The sequence below is a fragment of the Aquarana catesbeiana genome, linkage group LG06 (assembly GCF_042186555.1).
Source record: "Aquarana catesbeiana isolate 2022-GZ linkage group LG06, ASM4218655v1, whole genome shotgun sequence".
Classification (NCBI taxonomy): Eukaryota; Metazoa; Chordata; class Amphibia; order Anura; family Ranidae; genus Aquarana; species Aquarana catesbeiana.
Genome location: NC_133329.1, coordinates 368,307,470 through 368,333,330, shown reverse-complemented (window position 1 = coordinate 368,333,330; position 25,861 = coordinate 368,307,470). Strand labels below are relative to the sequence as shown.

The window sequence follows — 25,861 nt, the reverse complement described above, 5'->3', positions numbered from 1 at the left end:
AAAATGCCAAGATGGCACAAACCCCCCAAATGACCCAATTTTGGAAAGTAGACACCCCAAGCTATTTGCTGAGAGGCATGGTGAGTATTTTCAGCTCTCATTTGTTTTTGAAAATGAAAAAAGTAAAGAAAAATGTATTTTTTTTTCTTTTTTCAATTTTCAAAACTTTGTGACAAAAAGTGAGGTCTGCAAAATACTCACCATACCTCTCAGCAAATAGCTTGGGGTGTCTACTTTCCAAAATGGGGTCATTGGGGGGGGGGGGTGTTTGTCCCATCTGGGCATTCCATGGCCTCCGAAACTGTGATAGGCAGAGAGGAGTGAAATCAAAAATTTACACCCTTAGAAACCCTGAAGGTGGTGCTTGGTTTTCGGGGTCCCGTACACGGCTAGGCTCCCAAAAAGTCTCACACATGTGGTATCCCCGTACTCAGGAGAAGTAACAGAATGTATTCTGGGGTGTAATTTCACATATGCCCATGGCATGTTTGAGCAATATATCATTTAGTGACAACTTTGTGCAAAAAAAAAAAAAAAAAAATTGACTTTTTCCCGCAACTTGTGTGACAATATAAAATATTCCATGGACTCGACATGCCTCTCAGCAAATAGCTTGGGGTGTCTACTTTCCAAAATGGGGTCATTTGGGGGGGGTTTGAACTGTCCTGGCAGTTTATGCACAACATTTAGAAGCTTATGTCACACATCACCCACTCTTCTAATCACTTGAAGACAAAGCCCTTTCTGACACTTTTTGTTTACATGAAAAAAAAAATTTTTTTTGCAAGAAAATTACTTTGAACCCCCAAACATTATATATTTTTTAAAGCAAAGGCCCTACAGATTAAAATAGTGGCCGTTTTAGTGGCCATAGTGGCAATTTTTTTTTCACACAGTATTTGCGCAGCGATTTTTTTGGGGGGGGGGGGGGGACACACTTTTTAAAATTTTAATGCACTAAAACACACTATATTGCCCAAATGTTTGATGAGATAAAAAAGATGATCTTAGGCCGAGTACATGGATACCAAACACGACATGCTTTAAAATTGCGCACAAACGTGCAGTGGCGACAAACTACATACATTTTTAAAAGCCTTTACAGGTTACCACTTTAGATTTACAGAGGGGGTCTAGTGCTAAAATTACTTCCCTCAATCTGACCTTCGCGGTGATACCTTAGATGCATAGTGCAATTGCTGTTTACATTTGACGCCAGACCGACGCTTGCGTTCACCTTTGCACGAAAGCAGGGGGGACAGGGGTGGTTTTTTTTTTCTTTATTTTTTTTTTTTGCTTTTTTATCTTATTTTTAAACTGTTCCTTTCATTTTTTTTTTTTTATAATATTTATTGTTATCTCAGGGAATGTAAATATCCCCTATGATAGCAATAGGTAGTGACAGGTACTCTTTTGTTGAAAAAATTGGGGTCTATTAGACCTTAGATCTCTCCTATGCCCTCAAAGCATCTGACCACACCAAGATCGGTGTGATAAAATGCAAAAAATGGGAATTTACCCCCCAAAATAAAGGGGTTTTCTAGGCAGCAGACAATGGATGCAGGTGGTATATAGTTTAAAAGATAACTTTATTAGACATAGGACATTAGAGTAAAAAACATGAACTGTGTACAAAAAGTTATAAAAAGCACAGGAACATGTACAGAGCAATACATGGATTGTACAATACACAAGCGCTTGGATAGTTTTGACGCGTTTCGATCACATCGGGTCTTCTTCAGAGGAAATGCATGCGCTGTGGGGAAATTTTGTATGCATGTAAACGATACCAATGTGATTGTGCACAGTTGTATATAATAAGAATTTTAAGCATAGTTACCGAAAATATGTGTATAGCCATGTCTCCTGAGCCTACGGTTTCCAGAAAAGCCTCCACCATCCGGTCCCAGCACCGGAGCCCCTCGGTCTGCCAACACCCCAAGAGAGGAAGCCAAGCAAAGACTTACAATGAGTTACACCTAGGGAATGCCCCGCATTCGGCAAGGGGTGTGTGGTCAGAGGAATCTGTGGTCTGGAGTCTGGACATCAAACAGCAGCATAAATGAGTGCGTTTGGAAAAAGTGATATGATCTATTTATATAAACTTGTGTAAGTCAAGTAATAATGATAATAGTACTATCATAGGTTTTTTTAAGGCTATTTGGCCTGAATTTTAGCAATAGTTAAAGTTTGTAAATTCTAATCAAAGATTATAAAATATATATATATATATATATATATATATATATATATATATATATATATATATATATCTCTCTCTCTCTCTCTCTCTCTATCTCTATGTAAATTGAGAGGAGAATTTATAAAGAATGAGAGGAGAAAAGGAAAGGAGAGAAGGAAAGTGGAGGAAAAAAGAAGAAGGAGGAAAGAAAAGTGAGGGGAGAAGGGGGGGGGAGGGGGAGAAGGGGGGGGAGAGGGGGAGGGGGGAAAGGAGTGAGAGGGAAAGGGGGGGGGGGGGGAGAGGGGGGACAGTGAGGGGAGTGAAAGGGAAAATGGGGGGGGGGAGAAACAGGACAGGACATGGAAAGAAGGAAAGAAATGAAAGGGAAAGGAACAAGGAAACGAAAGAATGAAAGGAAGAAAGGGTAAGGAGAGGAAGGAAGGGAAGAGACTAGGTCAGCAGGAAAGGAAAAGTGAAAAGTGTGGAGAGAATATAGTAAAAGAAAAGGTGAACCACAATGTGAGGAAACCAACAGGTGCAATCAAAAACAATGAGAGTGAAAGTAAATGAGAAGGAAATGCTAAGTGAAAGGGAAAGGGGTGTACATGCAGGATGTATAGCAGGTGTGTATAGTGAGAAAACAAGCAGCAGGGGTGAAAAAGAAAGCAACAAAAAATATCATAAAAAAATAAAAAGATACCAAATAAGTGAAATATTGAAGTGGTTTACCTGGAGATGCCAGACATATAGCAGCACAACAGTGTGCGGAAAACAGTCAGTGAAAATTGCACCGGTAGTGTGTGTGGTGAGCTAAAATGGGATTGTGGGACAAGTATTAAAATCAGGCTGACAAGGAGGGGAATGGTGGGGTATAGGGGATAAGGAAATACCTGTAATTAAGAGAGCCCCTGTGAAGGTTGTGCTTCCTGCTGGGACAGAGGAGATCCAATGCAGGATCCCAATAGGGATCTGCTCTCCTTAAATGTAAGGAGTAGAGCACTAATTGGCTGCTGATGAGGAACACAGTTGCACGCCACCCCCACCCTACTTACCATTGCAGGGACAGTGCTGACAGTGTCAGCACTCCGTGTGTAACTCACCCAGCGTTCCGAAAGACGCTGTCCCGGCTCCGCCGTCCTTGCCGACGTAATGACGTAGCGTTGTGACGTCACTGTGGGACATGGTCACTGTGGGAAAGTGCCACCTTTTTGGATGTCCTGGTAAAAACAACCCCTGAAAACAAACTCTCTACCACCTTGTTCCGCAAGAACACTGCTGGTAATACAGTGCTAGATGCTACGAGCTTCCGTCGGATATCCTTGAAGAACTCTATTCCCTACGGGCAATATTTGCGCCTTCGTCGCAATTGCTTCATGGATGCACTCTTCAAGGAAGAAGCTGGGCTCCTCCAGGACCGCCTTTTGTCACGCGGATACAGTAGATCTTGCCTGAAAAATGTTTATAATAAAGCAATCTCGATCTATCTTGTTGCATAAACCCAAATCCCGTGATTCTTCCAAACCAACCCGTATAATTATGCGTTTCTCACGCCAACACGTTACCATCAAAAACATATTGCAGAAGCATTGGAGCATTTTGACTGATGATCCCACATTAAAAACTCTCCTCCCCAAACAACCCTCAATAACCTTTAGGAGAGCCACTTCCCTCAAAGACATGCTTGTCCAAAGCGAATTTAAAAATCAATACAAAAGATTCAAACAATGTCACATTGTTGGATCCTTTCCTTGTGGCCACTGCACCTTTTGCCCATTCATAAGAAAAGCTAAATCTTTCCGCCTTCCCAATGGAGAAATATTCAAGCCGTCGCATTTCGCGAATTGCCAAACCTGCAGGGTGGTTTATTTAATGGAGTGCGACTGCGGTGCCTATTACATCGGCAAAACAAAGCAAGAACTATGGTGACGAATATCTAAACACATGTATAGCATGGAAATTGGGAACAGATAAATTGGGAGACATGTTGTTTACGAACACAACTACAAGGTGCCCAATGTAACCTTTACAGTACTTCAGAAAGTACAAATACCAGAGAGGGGAAGCGACTGGTATAAGGTCCTGCTCCAAAAAGAGCAAAAATGGATCTTTCATTTACACCCCCTGGACTTAACGAATCAATCTCTTCCGCCCCCTTTCTTTCAGGTTTTTCCTCAGGCAAACTAAATACATGGTGGTATAATTCATATATTATTAGCCACTAACATTGTAAGAATTTTTAGTACGTTTTGTGTTTGTTGTATCGTATTTCATATGCTTTTCTGTTTCCCCCATGTGAATTGCACTCAATGTGTTGTTTGCTTATAACAATGTTTTCAATCAAAAAATGGTCTCCATTATATGTACCTCTTGATGGATGTGTAAGAACAGTACAATTTGTTTTGCAATAGGAATAGATGATGTGAGAATAATTTATGGACTCTTTGAATATACGCCAATAGCTCCCAGTTCCTGTAAAAAAATTTTCATCCCATACTAATCATGGTATGGGTTAATGCACGTGTTTATAATTGTTGCCATAAAATGTAATGATTTCATATATGCCTTGGTCTCCATTCAGTGTCCTAAGTATACTTTGAAATTAAATTTATTATGGTGTATGATTTCTATACCTCTTTTTACTAGGTCCAGACCTGGGCTCCCGGTCCAGCTATCTCCCCCTCCAGGGGAATTGTCTGCATCACTGTGCCTCTTCCTGGAAGGGGGAGACAGACATAGGGCCCTGCGCCTATCTACACGTCCACTAGAGGGCTGGACCCTCTGGGACGTGACTTCCCCCTGCCAGCGGCATTCCGAATCCTTCCGGGCGCCGTGTCCGTGCCCGCTCGCACGTGATGTCACGATGCTACGTCGGCAAGGACGGCGGAGCCAGGACAGCGTCTTTCGGAACGCTGGGTGAGTTACACACGGAGTGCTGACACTGTCAGCACCGTCCCTGCAATGGTAAGTAGGGTGGGGGTGGCTGGCGCGCACCTGTGTTCCTCATCAGCAGCCAATTAGTGCTCTACTCCTTACATTTAAGGAGAGCTGATCCCTACTGGGATCCTGCATTGGATCTCCTCTGTCCCAGCAGGAAGCACAACCTTCACAGGGGCTCCTTAATTACAGGTATTTCCTTATCCCCTATACCCCACCATTCCCCTCCTTGTCAGCCTGATTTTAATACTTGTCCCACAATCCCATTTTAGCTCACCACACACACTACCGGTGCAATTTTCACAGACTGTTTTCCGCACACTGTTGTGCTGCTATATGTCTAGCATCTCCAGGTAAACCACTTCAATATTTCACTTATTTGGTATTTTTTTATGATATTTTTTGTTGCTTTCTTTTTCACCCCTGCTGCTTGTTTTCTCACTATACACACCTGCTATACATCCTGCATGTACACCCCTTTCCCTTTCACTTAGCATTTCCTTCTCATTCACTTTCACTCTCCTTATTTTTGATTGCACCTGTTGGTTTCCTCACATTGTGGTTCACCTTTTCTTTTACTATATTCTCTCCACACTTTTCACTTTTCCTTTCCTGCTGACCTAGTCTCTTCCCTTCCTCTCTCTCCTTCCCCTTTCTTCCTTTCATTTTTTCATTTCCTTGTTCCTTTCCCTTTCATTTCTTTCCATGTCCTGTCCTGTTTCTCCCCCCCCCCCCCCATTTTCCCTTTCACTCCCCTCACTGTCCCCCCCCCCCTTTTCCCTCTCACTCCCCTCTCCCATTCCCGCCCCATTCCTCACCATTTTCCCACACTCTCTCCCCCCCCCCCCCCCTTCTCCCCTCGCTTTTCTTTCCTCCTTCTTTTTTCCTCCACTTTCCTTCTCTTTTTTCCTTTTCTCCTCTCATTCTTTATAAATTCCTCTCTCAATTTACTATGTATGTATGTATATATATATATATATCTTTGATTAGAATTTACAAACTTTATTGCTAGAATTCAGGCCAAATGGCCTTAAAAAACCCTATGATAGTACTATTATCATTATTACTTGACTTACACAAGTTTATATAAATAGATCATATCACTTTTTCCAAACGCACTCATTTATGCTGCTGTTTGATGTCCCAGACCACAGATGCCGCTGACCCACACGCCCCTTACCGAATGCGGGGCATTCCCTAGGTGTAATTCATCATAAGTTGCACAGTCTTTGCTTGGCTTCCTCTCTTGGGGTGTTGGCAGACCGGGGGGCTCCGGTGCTGGGACCGGATGGTGGAGGCTTTTCTGGAAACCGTAGGCTCAGGAGACATAACTATACACATATTTTCGGTAACTATGCTTAAAATTCTTATTATATACAACTGTGCACAATCACATTGGTATCGTTTACATGCATACAAAATTTCCCCACAGCGCATGCATTTCCTCTGAAGAAGACCCAATGTGATCGAAACGCGTCAAAACTATCCAAGCGCTTGTGTATTGTACAATCCATGTATTGCTCTGTACATGCTCCTGTGCTTTTTATAACTTTTTGTACACAGTTCATGTTTTTTACTTTAATGTCCTATGTCTAATAAAGTTACCTTTTAAACTACATACCACCTGCATCCATTGTCTGCTGCCTAGAAAACCCCTTTATTTTGTGGGTAAATTCCCGTTTTTGAAATTGTCTTGGGGTGTGAAGCCACTTCCCTCTCCCAAGTGTCCCCCTTTTTTTTCGGTGTGATAAAATGCTTTCCCAATTTCCCAATGGCGCTGTTTACATCCGGCGAAATCATGAAAGTCATGAAATGCTCGTAGCTTCTGGTTTCTTAGACCATAGAGATGATTGGAGCCATTCTGGTCTCTGATCAGCTCTATGGTCAGCTGGCCGAATCACCGGCTGCATTCTCAGGTTCCCTGTTGGGTAGGGATGAGCCGAACACCCCCCTGTTCGGTTCGCACCAGAACATGCGAACAGGAAAAAAGTTCGTTCGAACATGCGAACACCGTTAAAGTCTATGGGACACGAACATGAATAATCAAAAGTGCTAATTTTAAAGGCTTATATGAAAGTTATTGTCATAAAAAGTGTTTGGGGACCTGGGTCCTGCCCCAGGGGACATGGATCAATGCAAAAAAAAGTTTTAAAAACGGACGTTTTTTCAGGAGCAGTGATTTTAATAATGCTTAAAGTCAAACAATAAAAGTGTAATATCCCTTTAAATTTCGTACCTGGGGGGTGTCTATAGTATGCCTGTAAAGGGGCGCATGTTTCCTGTGTTTAGAACAGTCTGACAGCAAAATGACATTTTGAAGGAAAAAACTCATTTAAAACTACTCGCGGCTATTGCATTGCCGACAATACACATAGAAGTTCATTGATAAAAACGGCATGGGAATTCCCCAAAGGGGAACCCCGAACCAAAATTAAAAAAAAAATGACGTGGGGTTCCCCCTAAATTCCATACCAGACCCTTCAGGTCTGGTATGGATTTTAAGGGGAACCCCGCGCCAAAAAAAAAAAAAAAAAAAAAAAAACGGCGTGGGGTCCCCCCAAAAATCCATACCAGACCCTTATCCGAGCACGCAACCTGGCAGGCCGCAGGAAAAGAGGGGGGGACGAGAGTGCGGCCCCCCCTCCCTCCTGAACCGTACCAGGCCACATGCCCTCAACATTGGGAGGGTGCTTTGGGGTAGCCCCCCAAAACACCTTGTCCCCATGTTGATGAGGACAAGGGCCTCATCCCCACAACCCTGGCCGGTGGTTGTGGGGGTCTGCGGGCGGGGGGCTTATCAGAATCTGGAAGCCCCCTTTAACAAGGTGACCCCCAGATCCCGGCCCCCCCCCTGTGTGAAATGGTAAGGGGGTACATAAGTACCCCTACCATTTCACGAAGAAAGTGTCAAAAATGTTAAAAATGACAAGAGACAGTTTTTGACAATTCCTTTATTTAAATGCTTCTTCTTTCTTCTATCTTCCTTCATCTTCTGGTTCTTCTGGTTCTTCTGGCTCTTCTGGTTCTTCCTCCGGCGTTCTCGTCCAGCATCTCCTCCGCAGCGTCTTCTGTCTTCTTCTCCTCGGGCCGCTCCGCACCCATGGCATGGGGGGGAGGCTCCCGCTCTTCTCTTCTTCTCTTCTTCTCTTCTTCTCTTCTTCTTTTCTTCTTTTCTTCTCCGGGCCGCTCCGCAATCCATGCTGGCATGGAGGGAGGCTCCCGCTGTGTGACGGCGCTCCTCGTCTGACAGTTCTTAAATAACGGGGGGGCGGGGCCACACGGTGACCCCGCCCCCCTCTGACGCACGGTGACTTGACGGGACTTCCCTGTGGCATGTCCCGTCAAGTCACCGTGCGTCAGAGGGGGGCGGGGTCACCGGGTGGCCCCGCCCCCCGTTATTTAAGAACTGTCAGACGAGGAGCGCCGTCACACAGCGGGAGCCTCCCTCCATGCCAGCATGGATTGCGGAGCGGCCCGGAGAAGAAAAGAAGAGAAGAAGAGAAGAAGAGAAGAAGAGAAGAAGAGAAGAAGAGAAGAAGAGAAGAAGAGAAGAGCGGGAGCCTCCCCCCCCATGCCATGGGTGCGGAGCGGCCCGAGGAGAAGAAGATAGAAGACGCCGCGGAGGAGATGCTGGACGAGAACGCCGGAGGAAGAACCAGAAGAGCCAGAAGAACCAGAAGAACCAGAAGATGAAGGAAGATAGAAGAAAGTAAGAAGCATTTAAATAAAGGAATTGTCAAAAACTGTCTCTTGTCATTTTTAACATTTTTGACACTTTCTTCGTGAAATGGTAGGGGTACTTATGTACCCCCTTACCATTTCACACAGGGGGGGGCCGGGATCTGGGGTCACCTTGTTAAAGGGGGCTTCCAGATTCCGATAAGCCCTCCGCCCGCAGACCCCCACAACCACCGGCCAGGGTTGTGGGGATGAGGCCCTTGTCCTCATCAACATGGGGACAAGGTGTTTTGGGGGGCTACCCCAAAGCACCCTCCCAATGTTGAGGGCATGTGGCCTGGTACGGTTCAGGAGGGAGGGGGGGCCGCACTCTCGTCCCCCCCTCTTTTCCTGCGGCCTGCCAGGTTGCGTGCTCGGATAAGGGTCTGGTATGGATTTTTGGGGGGACCCCACGCCGTTTTTTTTTTTTTTTTTTTTTTTTTTTTTTTTTTGGCGCGGGGTTCCCCTTAAAATCCATACCAGACCTGAAGGGTCTGGTATGGAATTTAGGGGGAACCCCACGTCATTTTTTTTTTTAAATTTTGGCCGGGGTTCCCCTTAATATCCATACCAGACCTGAAGGGCCTGGTATGGAATTTAGGGGGACTCCCACGTCATTTTTTTTTTTTAATTTTGGTTCGGGGTTCCCCTTTGGGGAATTCCCATGCCGTTTTTATCAATGAACTTCTATGTGTATTGTCGGCAATGCAATAGCCGCGAGTAGTTTTAAATGAGGTTTTTCCTTCAAAATGTCATTTTGCTGTCAGACTGTTCTAAACACAGGAAACATGCGCCCCTTTACAGGCACACTATAGACACCCCCCAGGTACGAAATTTAAAGGGATATTACACTTTTATTGATTGACTTTAAGCATTATTAAAATCACTGCTCCTGAAAAAACGGCCGTTTTTAAAACTTTTTTTTGCATTGATCCATGTCCCCTGGGGCAGGACCCAGGTCCCCAAACACTTTTTATGACAATAACTTGCATATTAGCCTTTAAAATTAGCACTTTTGATTTCTCCCATAGACTTTTAAAGGGTGTCCCGCGGCATTCGAATTTGCCGCGAACACCCCAAATTGTTCGGTGAACTTGCGAACAGCCAATGTTCGAGTCGAACATGAGTTCGACTCGAACTCGAAGCTCATCCCTACTGTTGGGACAGGAGAGCCAGAGAAAACCATGGAAGACGGTGGGGGGGGGGGGGCATTCCCTCCTACTGCTTGTAAAAGCAGTCTAGAGGCTAATTAGCCGCTATGACTGCATTTACAAGAAAGCTGACCGCTGGCTGAAAAGAATGATACCAAGATGATACCTAAACCTGCAGACATCATTCTGGTATAACTACTCAAAGTCCAGCAACATACCAGTACGTTGCTGGTCCTTGTTGGGCATATATTGTAATCTTTTTTTTCATGCAGCCTGTGGGCTGAACGAAAAAAAGAGATTGATCGGTGGGTATGCCCACCCTTAGAATACCTCCCTTCATCCACCCACTTCTAATGATGGGCATACATGCACCATTTATATATGCCAAAGCATGGGCACCCCAAAAGTTAGGAGCAATTCGCTCCTCCGCCCCTGCTGCCCCCATGCTTCAGCATATATGCTCTTTTTTTTAACTGTGGTGGTGAAATCACCTCCGACAGCGCTGGAGTCGCGGCTTTATGTATCGTGGGAGCAAACGCTGTTGCTGTCAAGATAAATAAATCCACACTGCAACTGAATGGCGTACCTGCTAAGCAAATGATGGTTAACAATAAAACAAAGTAACATTACAGTATAACAGTAAGACTTACCACACCTGCAAAGCAAATACAAAAAAAACATAGTAAAAAATAAAACATTTTTTAACGCAACCTGTGCCTAAAATATATATATGCCGAAGCATGGGGGCATCCACCCGCAAAAGGTAGGAGCAAATCGCCCCTCCGCCCCTGCTGCCCCCATGCTTCGGCATATATGCTCTTTTTTTCAACTGTGGTGGTGAAATCACCTCCGACAGTGCTGGAGTCACAGCTTTATGTATCGTGGGAGCAAACGCTGTTGCTGTCAAGATAAATAAATCCTTGCTGCAGCTGAATGGCGTACCTGAAAACTAAAAAATGGTTAACAATAAAACACAGTAAACTATAAAAAAATGACATGCCTGAAAAGCAAACATGATAAAGCATAATAACAATAAAACATTGTAGAATAGAATACAGTAAAAAAGAGCAGAACAATAGAGACAGAGAGAACAATAAAACGACAACTATTTTTGTTTTTTTTATATTTTTTTTTTTGTCTATTTTTTTTTTTTTTTCATTATTTTATTACTGTAACTTTTGTAACTGTAACCGGTTCCAGGTTGGGGTCTCTCAGAATGCAATGGCATCTTTGGAGACCCTGTGAAAGTGTGCCTAGTCTGTGCAATGCTGTACCCTACGCTAAAACTCAACTAGTGTATGGTAGCACTCAAAACATTCACCAATGCAAAGACCAGGATTGTCAGGACAGGAGGGACAATAACAGCAGGTGTCACGCCTATATCCGCGCTTTCTACAGACACATTTTCTTTGGGGGGCTCGTTGGGTAGGGGTACTTGGGAGGACATAAGGAAAATGCCTCTCATGCAGCCGGCTTACTGCTTTTGGTTGGGGAAGGTGAGGTGGAGCACCGTCTGGAAACAGAAGGGCTCTGACGATCTCTTCCTGGAATTTAAGGAAGGATCTAGTCCATCCTGAAGCTCAGTATGGCACATGAGCGTTCAGCAAAGCCAATTGAAATAAGTATACAGACACTTTTATACCAGCGTCTGGCCTTACGGGCAACTAGGTACGGTGCCAAAAACTGGTCATTGAGGTCTACCTCTCCCATATTTTGGTTATATTCGTGGACACAGAGGGGTTTCTCCACAACACCAGTCGCCGTAGTAATTTGGACAGTCCTGTCTGCATGAAGGGAGGTAATAACGAAAACATTCTTATTATCCCTCCACTTCATAGCAAGCAAGTTATTACACTTCAAGCAGGCTCTCTCCCCCAGCCTAAGACGGGCATCTACAAGCCGCTGGGGAAAGCCCCGGCGATTAGATCGCACGGTGCCACATGCTCCAATCTGATGATCAAACAAGTGACTAAAGTGGCACGCTCGTGTAATGATTGTCCACATACAAAGGGTACCCCTTTCCGAATAAGGGTGACACCAAGTCCCACACAATCTTGCCAGCGCTTCCTATGTAGTCAGGGCAGTTTGTCGGCTCTACGTGACTATCTCTTCCCTCGTAAGTCATAAAACTACATGTATAGCATGTGGCCCTGTCACAGAGCTTATACATCTTGACCCCGTATCTGGCATGCTTGCTGGGAAGGTACTGTTTGAATGACAAGCGGCCAGAAAACTTAATCAGGGACTCATCAACGCAGACAACTTGATGGGGAGTAAACAAGTCTGCACAACGTTGGTTGAAGTGGTTTACGAGGGGCCGAATTTTGTAGAGCAGATCATATCCAGGGTCTCCACGAGAACGACAGAGTTCATTGTTGTTGAAGTGCATGAACCGCAAAATCTGCTCGTATCGTGCCCTGGCCATGGAAGCAGAGAACACGGGCATATGGTGAATTGGGTCAGTGGACCAAAATGACCGCAACTCACTCTTTTTGGTTATGCCCATGAGGAGGGATAGGTCCAGAAAGATTTTAAATTGGTTTCCAATCTCTGGCAAGGGAGGACTGGGGAATAGTGGCGATGTGTTGACCAGTGTACAAATTGCTTTGGTCCACAATAGATCTATAGAGATCTTCGGTGAAAAACAGCGAATAAAAATTGCCGTAAAATCAACTGTTTCCACATGAATGCCGGGTTGGCCAGTGAATGGGGGAAGTACGGGTGCTGCAGAAGTGGTGGGTTCCCAATTAGGATTGGCGAATGCAGCAGGAAGGGCACGACGGGCCTGTGTTAGTCTTCTTGGTGGCAGCGGGACACTACTTGTGCTTGCCACCTCGCCAGCTTGAACTGCACTTATGGGACTCGCCACATCACCAAGTGTTACTGCAGTGCTGGATGTACGACCAGGGTGTACTAGGCCGCCTGTGCTTGCCAGTTCACCAGAAGGAATAGCGGTGCTAGTACTGCTCTGCTCCATTCGAGAGCCCTGCGGTTCTTGCACCTCAACAGCAGAAGAAGAAGATTGGGGTCTGGTACGCCTGACCTTGGCAGGGACCACAACTCCGTCGTCAGAGCTATCTGTCATGGAGCCGCTGCTGTCTACAGGTTCGTATTCTGAATCTGATAGATGAGTGACTTCCTCTTCACTATCTGTCATGCTCAGAAACGTGTAGGCCTCTTCACTAGTGTACCTTCGATTTGCCATTTTGGGCTCTAAATTTAGGGGTACACTAGTGAGACTCACAGGCAAAAAAGCTGTTAGCGACTGTATCAAAACGCTACCAAAAAACTGTTAGCCATCGCAGGGATCAGGCCTGACACTGCGAATGCTGCAGTTATGTGTGTTTAGTGTTTTGTAAGTGACAGTGATCGATCGATACTGCACTTGGGTGGGCTGGGCTGGGCGGAGGGGCAAAACGCAGGTGCTAGCAGGTATCTGGGCTGATTCCGCTAACACTGCATTTTTGGGAATCCTAAACTGCTGGGGACGCTAGTACAGATCTGATCCGTTCAGATGCTATACTACTAAGGGAGGTGTATGCTGCGTGCGTGGATTTTAGCGGTACTGGCACTAACCTGATGCTGCCTGGGGCGAGGCAGACCCTATCTAAACGTAAAACCTAACTTGTATCACCCGCCGGGCGATTAGGGGGTTAAACCTTTACTAGGTAATAAACGGCGGGTGCCCTAACACTATAAAAAATTAACTAACTAACCAGCGTCACCCGTAACAGCTATACGGTGATCACTGGTGAAAGGGTTAACTAGGGGACAATCAGGGTGTTAAAACCTTTATTAGGTAGTATATGGGGGTCCCTGACGCTATAAAACGCTGATGACGTACCTAAATACTTACCTGCCTAACTAGCGCCACCTGTGACACTAATACAGCCATCAGATAAACGATCGCTTAGTGACACTGGCGACGGGGGGTGATCAAGGGTTTAAAACTTTGTTAGGGGGGTACCCTAGACCTAAAGGGGCCTAACACTAACTGCCCTACCACTTACAACTGTCAAAAAATGACACCAATGCAATAATCAGAAAAAAAAAACTGCTATTGGTGTCACTGTGACAGGGGGTACAGGGGGGTGAAAAGTGTGCCTAGAGTGTTCTACTGTAAGTGTAGTGTTGGTGCAAACTTACTTGGTGTCTTCTCTCCTCGGAAACCGGAACGAAAAGGTTTCACAAGGAGCGATGACATCACTTCCTCTGCCGCTGTTTACATTACAGCAGCAAAAGAAGATTCTCATTCGCCAGGAGCGATCGTGAAGGGGTGGCCATGAATCAGTGGCCTCCCCCTCACCTCGGGTCGTTCCTGACGGTAATCCGACCGCCGTAGACACCGGAGGGGGGGGTCTGATCAGACCCCCCGCACACGGGCAGGCAGGGACGTACAGGTAAGCCCTTATGCCTGCCCGTGCCATTGTGCCGACATACATCGGCGTGCGGCGGTCTGCAACTGGTTAAAATATAGGAATTGTGGGTGGTTGGAAGTGTAACACCAGGCAAATTATAAAAAAAAAAAAAATGGAGAAGGGTTAGGCCTCATGTACACTGCTGCTGGGAAACGGACATTCAGAAGCAGTTGGATGCTTTTTTCAGCAGCCCTTGTACTCATCCAATGTTATCTTATGTGTATATGTACACAGGTTTGTTTAATGTCGTTTTTAGGCAGTTGCGTTTACAGGCTTTCCTTTGAAGGCAAAAAAATTAGTTCAGACGCTGACGTTTCAGATGCTAAACGCGGTACAGGTGTTTAGTTGCATTTCGTTTACAGGCATTTTTTATTTTTGGCTATTTTTTTTAAAAAAAGTATTTTTTTCAAACGCTTCTAAACGCAAACGCGGGTAAACGCGGCAAAGCGGACGTTTTAAAGGTGGGTTTTTATCTGTCAAGTTAAATCATTCAGAAGAGGTTGTAAAAAAACCCCCGTGTACATTAAGCCTTGTTCGTGTCTAACTTATACACTGTATTTCCCTATCAAGATTCCCTATCAAGATGTCCCAAACACAACAGGAATTGAGTGAAAATCTCCCCAAACTGAAGAAACGGAAGTGCTCCCATTGGAAGGTATGCCCTCTACCCCTGTTGCTGTGACAACTGTAACATTTTGAATTATCCTCAGTTTCTTTCCCAGTATCACTGGTCACCAGGGCACATAGTGTGAATTGGGCAACAATAAAAACCTGGCAGGGGCTCTAACCCATTCTTTACTCTAACCAAAACTAGATAAAAAGGTCTTGGCTGAAGTCATAGTTTACACATGGGGGACATCAGGCTTTTTCCAATGTTACAGATCACGTAATCTAATCATAATATAAAAAATGTTAATATATATTTGGTGTGAACTGACCCTAAATGATGTTGTTTGCTGTATCTGTTTTATTTTTTTTTTATTATTGTAAACTGTTTCAGAGTGAGGTCACTTTGTTTGAGGTGGTGGTTTGTGATACATCTGTTGTGCTGAAATTTGGAAGAATCACAGATGAAAAGACGGATGCCATAGTAAACTCAACCAATGCAACGCTGGATCAAAACACTGGTAAGACTTGTTATATGCTAAAAACTTGTTATATGTGTTTTTTAGAGTATGACTCATAATAACTGGTAAGCAGATGACCTTAGCAGACAAATAGGTACATTGATAATGCTGCTTTTCCACCTTACTGGATATGGTCCACACATGCTCAGAAGAAATTCCGACACGGGACAGCTCATTCTGGTAAACTTAGCGTTCGTAATGGATACAGCATTTTCGTCACGCTGCAATGTTCAAAATGGTGTCATACAGCGCACTCTCTTCTTCTTTATAATGTGACAAGAATTAAGTCGTCTTGATGCTCATATTCACACACACACTTCTCACAAACTTCTTTCGTTACTATTTATCGGGATTCCCTCAATATATTTTGATTTCTCACATCTGACAACATAATTTTTTTTTTTTTTGTTACTTTAATGTAGAATCTTTTTTTGTGTTTCTCTTTTTTTTATTTTTTTTTTTTTTTTGGTGATTTTGATTTGTACTCCCGAAAATGTTTGTGTGTTTTTTGTGACAAGTTCCCACAACACCATTGATATGTTGTTCTATTTAATCTGTAGGAGGAGATTGTTTGGTGTTGTTGTCTCTTGTTAATTTCACATTTTATGTTAGAAATGTACCTGAATCCTCACCAACAAACTGTCCTTTTTGGATGAAAACACACACAGGAGAGTATAATTTACCTAAAAATATTTTATTAACCACTTGACGACCGCCTCACGCCGATGTACGTCGGCAAGGTGGCACAGACAGGCAAAATCACGTACGTGTACGTGATTTGCCTTCCGCGGGTGGGGGGTCCGATCGGACCCCCCCCCCCCGGTGCCCGAGGCGGTCGTCTTTTGTCCCACGGCGATCGGAGGTGAGGGGGAGGCCATCCGTTCGTGGCCCCCCCCCCTCGCGATCGCCGCCGGCCAATCGAATCATTCCTTTGCTGCTGTATGCTAAACAGCAGCAAAGGAAATGATGTCATCTCTCCTCGGCTCGGTAATTTCCGTTCCGGCCCGAGAAGAGACGACAGGTATGTGAGTGCACAAACACTACACACACACAGTAGAACATGCCAGGCACACAAAACACCCCGATACCCCCCCCCCCCCCACCGTCACAAACTGACACCAGCAGTTTTTTTTTTTTTTTTTTTTTTTTTTTTTTTCTGATTACTGCATTGGTGTCAGTTTGTGACAGTTACAGTGTTGGGACAGTTAGTATTAGCCCCCTGTAGGTCTAGGATAGCCCCCTAACCCCCCCCTAATATAGTTTTTTTAACCCCTTGATCACCCCCCATCACCAGTGTCGCTAAGCGATCATTTTTCTGATCGCTGTATTAGTGTCGCTGGTGACGCTAGTTAGGGACCTAAATATTTAGGTTCGCCGTCAGCGTTTTATAGCGACAGGGACCCCCATATACTACCGAATAAATGTTTTAACCCCTTGATGGCCCCCTAGTTAACCCTTTCACCACTGATCACCGTATAACCGTTACGGGTGACGCTGGTTAGTTTGTTTATTTTTTATAGTGTCAGGGCACCCGCCGTTTATTACCGAATAAAGGTTTAGCCCCCTGATCGCCCGGCGGTGATATGCGTCGCCCCAGGCAGCGTCAGATTAGCTCCAGTACCGCTAACACCCACGCACGCAGCATACGCCTCCCTTAGTGGTATAGTATCTGATCGGATCAATAGCTGATCCGATCAAATCTATACTAGCGTCCCCAGCAGTTTAGGGTTCCCAAAAACGCAGTGTTAGCGGGATCAGCCCAGATACCTGCTAGCACCTGCGTTTTGCCCCTCCGCCCGGCCCAGCCCAGCCCACCCAAGTGCAGTATCGATCGATCACTGACACTTACAAAACACTAAATGCATAACTGCAGCGTTCGCAGAGTCAGGCCTGATCCCTGCGATCGCTAACAGTTTTTTTGGTAGTATTTTGGTGAACTGGCAATCACCAGCCCCAAGCAGCGTCAGATTAGCGCCAGTACCACTAACACCCACGCACGCAGCATACGCCTCCCTTAGTGGTATAGTATCTGAACGGATCAATATCTGATCCAATCAGATCTATACTAGCGTCCCCAGCAGTTTAGGGTTCCCACAAACGCAGTGTTAGCGGGATCAGCCCAGATACCTGCTAGCACCTGCATTTTGCCCCTCCGCCCAGCCCAGCCCAGCCCACCCAAGTGCAGTATCGATCGATCACTGTCACTTACAAAACACTAAACGCATAACTGCAGCGTTCGCAGAGTCAGGCCTGATCCCTGCGATCGCTAACAGTTTTTTTGGGAGCTTTTTATTGAACTGGCAAGCGCCAGCGGCCTAGTACACCCCGGTCGTAGTCAAACCAGCACTGCAGTAACACTTGGTGACGTGGCGAGTGCCATAAGTGCAGTTCAAGCTGGTGAGGTGGCAAGCACAAGTAGTGTCCCGCTGCCACCAAGAAGACAAACACAGGCCCGTCGTGCCCATAATGCCCTTCCTGCTGCATTCGCCAATCCTAATTGGGAACCCACCGCTTCTGCAGCGCCCGTACTTCCCCCATTCACATCCCCAACCAAATGCAGTCGGCTGCATGAGAGGCATTTTCTTTATGTCCTCCCGAGTACCCCTACCCAACGAACCCCCCCAAAAAAGATGTCGTGTCTGCAGCAAGCGCGGATATAGGCGTGACACCCGCTATTATTGTCCCTCCTGTCCTGACAATCCTGGTCTTTGCATTGGTGAATGTTTTGAACGCTACCATTCACTAGTTGAGTATTAGCGTAGGGTACAGCATTGCACAGACTAGGCACACTTTCACAGGGTCTCCCAAGATGCCATCGTATTTTGAGAGACCCGAACCTGGAACCGGTTACAGTTATAAAAGTTAGTTACAAAAAAAGTGTAAAAAAAAAAAAATAATAGTTGTCGTTTCATTGTTCTCTCTCTCTCTATTCTCTCTCTCTATTGTTCTGCTCTTTTTTACTGTATTCTATTCTGCAATGTTTTATTGTTGTTATGTTTTATCATGTTTGCTTTTCAGGTATGCAATTTTTTATACTTTACCGTTTACTGTGCTTTATTGTTAACCATTTTTTTGTCTTCAGGTACGCCATTCACGACTTTGAATGGTTATACCAGAATGATGCCTGCAGGTTTAGGTATCATCTTGGTATCATTCTTTTCAGCCAGTGGTCGGCTTTCATGTAAAAGCAATCCTAGCAGCTAATTAGCCTCTAGATTGCTTTTACAAGCCGTGGGAGGGAATGCCCCCCCCCCCCCCCACCGTCTTCCGTGTTTTTCTCTGGCTCTCCTGTCTCAACAGGGAACCTGAGAATGCAGCCGGTGATTCAGCCAGCTGACCATAGAGCTGATCAGAGACCAGAGTGGCTCCAAACATCTCTATGGCCTAAGAAACCGGAAGCTACGAGCATTTTATGACTTAGATTTCGCCGGATGTAAATAGCGCCATTGGGAAATTGGGGAAGCATTTTATCACACCGATCTTGGTGTCGTCAGATGCTTTGAGGGCAGAGGAGAGATCTAGGGTCTAATAGACCCCAATTTTTTCAAAAAAGAGTACCTGTCACTACCTATTGCTATCGTAGGGGATATTTACATTCCCCGAGATAACAATAAAAATGATAAAAAAAAAAAAAAATGAAAGGAACAGTTTAAAAATAAGATAAAAAAGCAAAAAAATAATAAAGAAAAAAAAAAAAAAAAAAAAGCACCCCTGTCGCCCCCTGCTCTCGCGCTAAGGCGAACTCAAGCGGCAGTTTGTCGTCAAACGTAAACAGCAATTGCACCATGCATGTGAGGTATCGCCGGGAAGGTCAGATCGAGGGCAGTAATTTTTGCAGTAGACCTCCTCTGTAAATCTAAAGTGGTAACCTGTAAAGGCTTTTAAAGGCTTTTAAAAATGTATTTATTTTGTTGCCACTGCACGTTTGTGCGCAATTTTAAAGCATGTCATGTTTGGTATCCATGTACTCGGCCTAAGATCATCTTTTTTATTTCATCAAACATTTGGGCAATATAGTGTGTTTCAGTGCATTAAAATTTAAAAAAGTGTGTTTTTTCCCCAAAAAATGCGTTTGAAAAATCGCTGCGCAAATACTGTGTGAAAGAAAAAAAATGAAACACCCACCATTTTAATCTGTAGGGCATTTGCTTTAAAAAAATATATAATGTTTGGGGGTTCAAAGTAATTTTTTTTACAAAAAAAAAAACTTTTTCATGTAAACAATGAGTGTCAGAAAGGGCTTTGTCTTCAAGTGGTTAGAAAAGTGAGTGATGTGTGACATAAGCTTCTAAATGTTGTGCATAAAATGCCAGGACAGTTCAAAACCCCCCCAAATGACCCCATTTTGGAAAGTAGACACCCCAAGCTATTTGCTGAGAGGCATGTCGAGTCCATGGAATATTTTATATTGCGACACAAGTTGCGGGAAAGAGACAAACTTTTTTTTTTTTTTTTGCACAAAGTTGTCACTAAATGATATATTGCTCAAACATGCCATGGGAATATGTGAAATTACACCCCAAAATACATTCTGCTGCTTCTCCTGAGTACGGGGATACCACATGTGTGAGACTTTTTGGGAGCCTAGCCGCGTACGGGACCCCGAAAACCAAGCACCGCCTTCAGGCTTTCTAAGGGCGTGAATTTTTGATTTCACTCTTCACTGCCTATCACAGTTTCGGAGGCCATGGAAAGCCCAGGTGGCACAAAACCCCCCAAAATGACCCCATTTTGGAAAGTAGACACCCAAAGCTATTTGCAGAGAGGTATAGTGAGTATTTTGCAGACCTCACTTTTTGTCACAAAGTTTTGAAAAAAGAAAAAAAAATGTTTTTTCTTGTCTTTCTTCATTTTCAAAAATAAATGAGAGCTGCAAAATACTCACCATGCCTCTCAGCAAATAGCTTGGGGTGTCTACTTTCCAAAATGGGGTCATTTGGGGGGGTTTTGTGCCACCTGGGCATTCCATGGCCTCCGAAACTGTGATGGGCAGTGAAGAGTGAAATAAAAAATTTACACCCTTAGAAATCCTGAAGGCGGTGCTTGGTTTTCGGGGCCCCGTACGCGGCTAAGCTCCCAAAAAGTCCCACACATGTGGTATCCCCATACTCAGGAGAAGCAGCTGAATGTATTTTGGGGTGCAATTCCACATAGGCCCATGGCCTGTGTGAGCAATATATCATTTAGTGACAACTTTTTGTAAATATTTTTTTTTTTTTTTTTGTCATTATTCAATCACTTGGGACAAAAAAAATAAATATTCAATGGGTTCAACATGCCTCTCAGCAATTTCCTTGGGGTGTCTACTTTCCAAAATGGGGTCATTTGGGGGGGGTTGTACTGCCCTGCCATTTTAGCACCTCAAGAAATGACTTAGGCAGTCATAAACTAAAAGCTGTGTAAATTACAGAAAATGTACCCTAGTTTGTAGACGCTATAACTTTTGTGCAAACCAATAAATATACGCTTATTGACTTTTTTTACCAAAGACATGTGGCCGAATACATTTTGGCCTAAATGTATGACTAAAATTTAGTTTTATTGGATTTTTTTTATAACAAAAAGTAGAAAATATCATTTTTTTTCAAAATTTTCGGTCTTTTTCCGTTTATAGCGCAAAAAATAAAAACTGCAGAGGTGATCAAATACCATCAAAAGAAAGCTCTATTTGTGGGAAGAAAAGGACGCAAATTTCGTTTGGGTACAGCATTGCATGACCGCGCAATTAGCAGTTAAAGCGACGCAGTGCCAAATTGGAAAAAGACCTCTGGTCCTTAGGCAGCATAATGGTCCGGGGCTCAAGTGGTTAAGGGGTCACAACTAAACAAAGAGGGAGGCAATGCTGGAGAAACTGCAGAAGTGGGCGAAGCCTTGGACCCCCAGGGCAGACATCAATTATTTAAAAGCAAAATTGGTGGCCTGAGGAGTCCTTATCTAAGGGAGGGCAGTCTGGTCCAGAAGTCCCAGAGATCCGGAAAGCAGCAGATGACATCTGTGTCCCCAGGCTGTGGTCATACGAGAGACTGCATCTTCTGTCAGACCAGACTGAACCCAGGGTCATCACTCTTTGTTCTTCCTTCCAAGCCTCCTTCCAGCCTTTGGCTGTGGTGGTGGAGTTGTGGCAGGAGGAGGAGGAGGAGGATCGTCGTTCTTAATGACATCCGTCTTGTGTGTCAGTTCCCCACTCTCCCCCTTATGTAGGACTTTATAAATCAGGTCCTCAGATCTTGCATTGGCCCTCCTGCATGCCCTACAATTTGGTGGCAGCCATGCAGGCAAAGGCCTCTTCAGGACTGGGGAAGGCTCTGAGGGACGCCGAAGCCTCCTGGATCAGCCTGTATGCTGAATCCTGCACAGGACTGGGAGTGGCCTTCCTGGCCCTTTTGTATGGCAGGTGGAGGGGAGGAACCTGAGACTCAGTCAGGCTGCGACTTGTCCCAGGCTTCTCTTGGCTGCCACTAATCCCCGCCTCTTCCTGGCTGCCACTAATCCCCGCCTCTTCCTGGCTGCCACTAATCCCCGCCTCTTCCTGGCTGCCACTAATCCCCGCCTCCTCCTGGCTGCCACTAATCCCCGCCTCCTCCTGGCTGCCACTAATCCCCGCCTCCTCCTGGCTGCCACTAATCCCCGCCTCCTCCTGGCTGCCACATTCCACAGCCTCCTCCTGGCTGAGGTCTTCCTGTGTATGAAAAAGGGACATAGTTTTATTTATTTTTTTTACATCAATCACACACAATTTTCACCTCCTGACTGCTGCAAATTGAATGTTAACAAATATAACAGACTATCCTTCTGAGCCCAGCATTTTGCATTCTTGTCCCAATTTTGGGTGCCCACTACTGTCTATTGATATGTAAAACACTTTTTTGAATCAGCAATTAATGATCAATAATAACATCTATAGTAAACATCATTTCTTTATTGCCTAGAAATCTGTAGAAGAATGCTATACCTGACTCCAGCTGGGCTCCTCCACTTCTTCCTGGCTGGAAGGCCCAGGTTGGACATCGGAAGCCTCAGCTGGTATGGAAGGAAGCGTGGAAGGAAGAGTGGAGAGGGATTCCCTGACTTCAGTGTGGTCTGACAGAAATCGCAGTCTCTTGTAGTACCACAGTCTTGGGACATAAATGTCATCTGCTGCAGCTCCGGATCTCTGGGAATCTGTGACCTTCTTGCGCTCCCTAAGATATGTGCTCCTCAGGCCACCAATTTTAGCTTTTAAATAGGGGATGGTTGCTGTGGGGACCACCGGCTTCACCAACTCCAGCAGTTTCTCCAGCGCTGCCTGCCTCTTCTGTTTGTGATTATAGTGGGGGTGTCTGACTTGCCACAGACAGGGCAGCTCCCTGTACTTGTCTATGAACTGGGGCAGGAAATTGTGGTCATTGAACCCATCCATTTTCTCTGCAAGACAAACCCTAATGTCAGGCCAAACTCCCCTAATCTTGTTACAATATAGGCTTCCATTTCGAAGCAGTATATGCCCAAGTTTAGATCCTACCTTCGTTAGCACGATCGGCATCTCCGATGCTCCTTCCTCCGCTCACAGATCGTATGTAAGACGCGCGCGTTACGATTTATACACACTGCGCATGCGTATAACTCCGCCCGCCCCTGACGTTCTTTCTATTCTATTCCCCGCCCCTTTTCGTTCGGCGCAGTGGAGGAAGAGCACATGGCGGAGAGACAGCAGGATCGTGCTAAGTACAGCAACGAGGAGGAGGAGGAGGAAAGGCCGAAGCCGGAAACGTCCCGATCCAGAAGGAGATTAAAGGACTCAAATATGTCCTTTGGGGAGATGTTGGAGATGGTGGACATCCTGAAGAAGGCCGACTATGATGGAAAGTATGGGCCTTACCCCAACCCCAATGTCCGAAAGGCCAAGATCATGGCGAAAGTGGTCAGGAGTCTGCACCGGAAATTCAGGGTACGACGATCGAAAGATCAGCTCAGGAAGCGGTGGTCGGACCTGAAATTACAAGAACATGAGCAGTACAGAAAGATCCGGAGAGTGCTGCAAAAAAGTAAGTAGTTGTGCTGTGTTCCTATTGTTCTTGTGTTTATTACGTTCGTGCTGCTCCATGTGCTTTTAGGAACTGTTGTACAGTTTAAAATGGCAACTTTCATGTTCATGGGCACATTATTCGTTCTGATCACACATTTTTATTTCGGACTATAAAATAACATTGTTTAGCCCATATGCATTTGGCCACCATTTTGAGGCCCTATACTTGTCTTCAAAGAATTGGGTTGTGTAGATGGCTTTGTTACTAGAATGAAATGCAAACTGGATTCTGTGTAAGGAGAGGACACTGAGCAGCTGTTTTCACATCTGGACACTGGAGCACTAGTGTGGGACACAAGAACACCATTTTTATTAGGGGGGCCACACAGGTGCTCCAGTGTATACTATAGGGGGGTCTCCATCAGTGAAGCTTGTACTAAACCGGTAAAGTATTGCAGCTTGACAAAGGACACTAAAAATGCTACATCTTGGAACTCTGCGAAAATAGATAATTGTACCCCACTTCCAAGCAATGTTTCATCTTTATAGTTCTGCCATCAAATATCTGTGTTCTAATTATACCATTTTTGTTTTACATAGGGGAGAAAAGACTCGGAGGACACCCCTCATCCGAGTAGACCAGAGACCCCCCCCTCTGGAAGAAGGGGAAATCCACCCAACACAAGATGAGCAGGAGGAAGAAGACGTGGTGGAAGTAGTCACCACAACAGGTGAGTGTCTGCGACCACAGGCTCAGATAAGAGATGGATGGCGGCATTTTTTTTCAACCTAATTTATTTTGGGTTTCCTCTCTTTTTAGGTGATCGTGAGGTTGTGGATGAAGATCCTTTCACATCAGAAAGTGCCCAGATCGTGATCGGGGAGATCATGGGGTGTAATTTACAATTGGAAATCATCAAGCAAAACATCAATGATGTTATTCCAAAATATAAAAACATCATTGATGTTTTGGGGCGAGTTTAAAACCCCTCCAAATCACTTTCTTCTTTTGTGTGCTACAATGTGCTAAATGTTTTTGTGATTTTTCCAAAAGCCAAATTTGGAGGATGCACACAGTGTGCCAACATGTGCTATCTGCCATCACGGGAGATCAATGGACGTGTTTTGGGGGTGCAACCCCTTCCTCAATAATAAAGTAGCTGTGAGGAAGGGCTTTCTCCCCCAAAACACGTCCCTTGATCCCCTTGATGGCAGGTCGCACATGTTGACATTGTGAAATTTGTGTGCATCTTCCAAATTTGGCTTTTCCAGGGGTGATTTCCCCCCACCTGAACACAATATCAAACACAGTTCCTAAATACTCATGTCTGATATTGCCTTCAAGTTCTACCAAATGTGAACTTTGTAAGATCAAGATTTGTGTCTTTCTTGTGGGTTTTACACAGGCCTGTTTTCGATAAAATGCACATTTTGATTTTGGATAATGACACCACAAATATTGTTATACAACAAACATGTTGGTTTGTCAGAAAAACCTTTGGTAAATGCACATGTGATTGTGCAGGTATTAAAATTATTGCTCATCAAGCATGTGTGGATTATTGTCTCAACACTACAACACTTTTAGGGTGATGTAATTGTTGTTTTATGAGAAAATGGGGGTAATTTCCTAAGGGCAAATCCACTTTGCACTACAAGTGCAGTTTCAGTGCAGTTGCAAGTGCACTTGTAGTGAAAAGTGTCTTTGCATTTAGTAAATAACAGCCAACAGTGCTTTGTATAAGGTTACACAATCACGACATTTTCTGGACTCCACACATTTCTGTCAGAGTCAGCTCAAACAAACACAAGCAGTAAATGTCCACAAAGAAGAGCCTGGGGGGAGATGCCTGTCGAGAACTTGAGGTCCTGCAGACTTCTCCCTGTGGCCAAATACCGCAGGGTAGCGACCAACCTCTGCTCCGGAGTGATGGCTTGCCTCATGCAGGTATCCTGCCTGCTGATATAGGGGGTCAGCGAAGCCAACAAACGGTGAAATACGGGGTCCGTCATCCTGAGAAAGTTCCTGAAATCATCAGGATTATTCTCACGGAGCAAAGGCATATGACAGAACTGGTCACGCTGAAGCAACCAATTCTTGGTCCATGAACTCCCCCCCACCCTGTTCATGGACTGGACTTTTGTCAAGGTCAGGATCCCAACACCAAGCCCCCGCACAGCACGAACTCTACGAGGAGTACGCATACGAAACATGGCTAGAAAACGGTCGGCTGCTCAGAACGAAGTAACAGAACGCACTGAAGAACAGCAAGGCCTGTGAAGAGCGACCTGAAAAACAGCAACGAGCGGGCAAGATCGCACAGAAA

At 44.9% G+C, this 25,861-nt stretch overlaps 1 protein-coding gene across 1 annotated transcript in view; it reads left to right on the top strand.

The window, feature by feature from the left end:
* The window catches only part of LOC141147096 (protein mono-ADP-ribosyltransferase PARP15-like), a 107,836-nt gene that overhangs the window by 18,763 nt on the left and 63,212 nt on the right, over positions 1-25,861 (top strand). Inside the window, exons 2-3 of the mRNA XM_073634195.1 lie at positions 14,973-15,057; positions 15,403-15,529. Coding sequence (XP_073490296.1) covers positions 14,986-15,057; positions 15,403-15,529 — 199 coding nt within the window. The 5' untranslated portion in view covers positions 14,973-14,985. The remainder of the gene's footprint in view (positions 1-14,972; positions 15,058-15,402; positions 15,530-25,861) is intronic.